We start from the raw sequence: 1,772 nt of genomic DNA on the forward strand, positions 1-1,772 counted from the left end.
CCCTGCGGAGGAAACTCATTTCGGCCGCTTGTATCCTAAGGCCACCAAAACGGATCCCCTCAACACCTCGGCTGCGCCTAGAAATTCTGTCCATGAAAGTAATGAACAGAATCGGTGACAAAGGGCAGCCTTGGCGGAGTCCAACTCTCACCGGAAACGAGCCCGACTTACTGCCGGCAATGRGGACCAGACTCTGACACCGGTCGTACAAGGACCTGACAGCCCGTATTAAATGGCCCGGTACCCCATACTCCTGGAGAACCCCCACAAGGACCCCCTTGGGACACGGTCGAACGCCTTCTCCAGGTCCACAAAACACATGTAGACCGGTTGGGCGAACTCTCATGCACCCTCCAGGACCCTGCTGAGGGTGTAGAGCTGTATTTAATTTACCAGTAAGTGTATTTAATTTAGTTATAATGTACATAAAATAAAAATTAAACCAAGATTTATAATAATTATCATTTTGATCCGTACATTGGTAAAGTCTGACTGGACTTCGTGTCACTTTATGTTCAATAAACTGGGCCCTGAGGTCAAAGGTTAAGAACCTCTGGTTTAGCTCTGATGAAGCTCTATCCATCGAGCCCACCAATGAGCCCCCGACTCCCCCTAACTCCCACACTTCTGAAAACAGGGTGTGTCTGGACATAAAAAAAATGCTTATAACTCAAAAAAATCCAACAAAGGACCTTGTTTAGACGCCAAAACCAACAGAATCAGAGGAATATTTGATAATTTATCCACATCACAGATTCTGAACCATCTTCAGATCTCAACCCACCTTTGATTGTTCCTCTTTTTCTTCTTCTTGTCCTGCAGAGCAGTGACACGCGTTACAACCAGCACAAAGAAATGAATGAAACTGTAACGACGCGGCTCTTACCGGCTGAAACTCCTCCTTCTCTTTCTGCTTTTTGTCTTTGATCTGCTGCTGCAGGACCTTGTAGTTGACGTAATCCTTCTTAGGAGGCTGATTAAACAACAGTTAACTTTTAACTGATAAAAAAAACAGAGAAATGCAAAGTGAATCAGTTTTCTCACCCTGGCTCCCAGCATTATCGCTCTGTCCTGCTCGAAAACTCTCTGCTGCTCCTTCTTGTAGCCGGTGATCCCAAAGCGATGGACCTCCAGACGAGCCTGAACACCACAGAACAGCAGGCGATGATTAAYTGACGCAAAATTCATTCGGAAACAAAGAGAGGTAGTTATAAAACAGAACCTTTTCCAAAGTGAGAGCTTCTTGACGGTTGTTTTGTTTCTGTTCAGGTCTCTGAGGGCTCTGGAAGAGACAGGTGCAGGCAGCCAAAAACACAAAACACATGTGAGTCATGTGACGTCACAACGGCTCTCAGCTACAACCACACCAAATATCAATATTATACTAGATATGGGTTTTCACCATGTCAAAACAAGTGTGCATTGCCTTGTAGCATGGCTTTGCCTGCAGCTTGAACTGTGACCAAGTTGAAATGTGTTTGCTAATCAAGTACCAGCTTGTGCCTGCCATATCAGCAGTTGGTTGTAATGAGGGTAAATGTGTGAGAATATGACAATCAGAAAATATGTAGTTTTAATGAAATATTTTGTTTATAGCTGGGATTGAACCCCAATCTCCTACATGAAAGCCCAAAGTGTTCACCATGAGACTATAGGAGCTGTTGCAGAAGTTACTCCCAGTGTTAGGTTTGTATGTGTGCTGAAAGAGACCATATTGTCAATGCAATTGTTGACAGTAAACTGCAATATATTACAATAATAAAGGAATATTA

The 1,772-nt window shown here is 43.8% G+C and overlaps 1 protein-coding gene across 1 annotated transcript in view; it reads right to left on the minus strand.

Annotated features, from left to right (window-relative positions):
• fsaf1 (40S small subunit processome assembly factor 1) overlaps positions 1–1,282 on the minus strand; it is a gene marked incomplete at its 5' end in the record, with an annotated part of 3,369 nt that extends 2,087 nt beyond the window's left edge. The window contains 4 exon segments of the mRNA XM_014026570.1: positions 785–816; positions 887–973; positions 1,045–1,140; positions 1,223–1,282. Of these exon segments, the coding sequence (XP_013882024.1) occupies positions 785–816; positions 887–973; positions 1,045–1,140; positions 1,223–1,282 (275 nt within the window).
• Between the last annotated feature and the right edge of the window lie 490 nt (positions 1,283–1,772).

The sequence above is a fragment of the Austrofundulus limnaeus genome, unplaced genomic scaffold (assembly GCF_001266775.1).
Source record: "Austrofundulus limnaeus strain Quisiro unplaced genomic scaffold, Austrofundulus_limnaeus-1.0 Scaffold568, whole genome shotgun sequence".
In the NCBI taxonomy this organism is placed as follows: domain Eukaryota; kingdom Metazoa; phylum Chordata; class Actinopteri; order Cyprinodontiformes; family Rivulidae; genus Austrofundulus; species Austrofundulus limnaeus.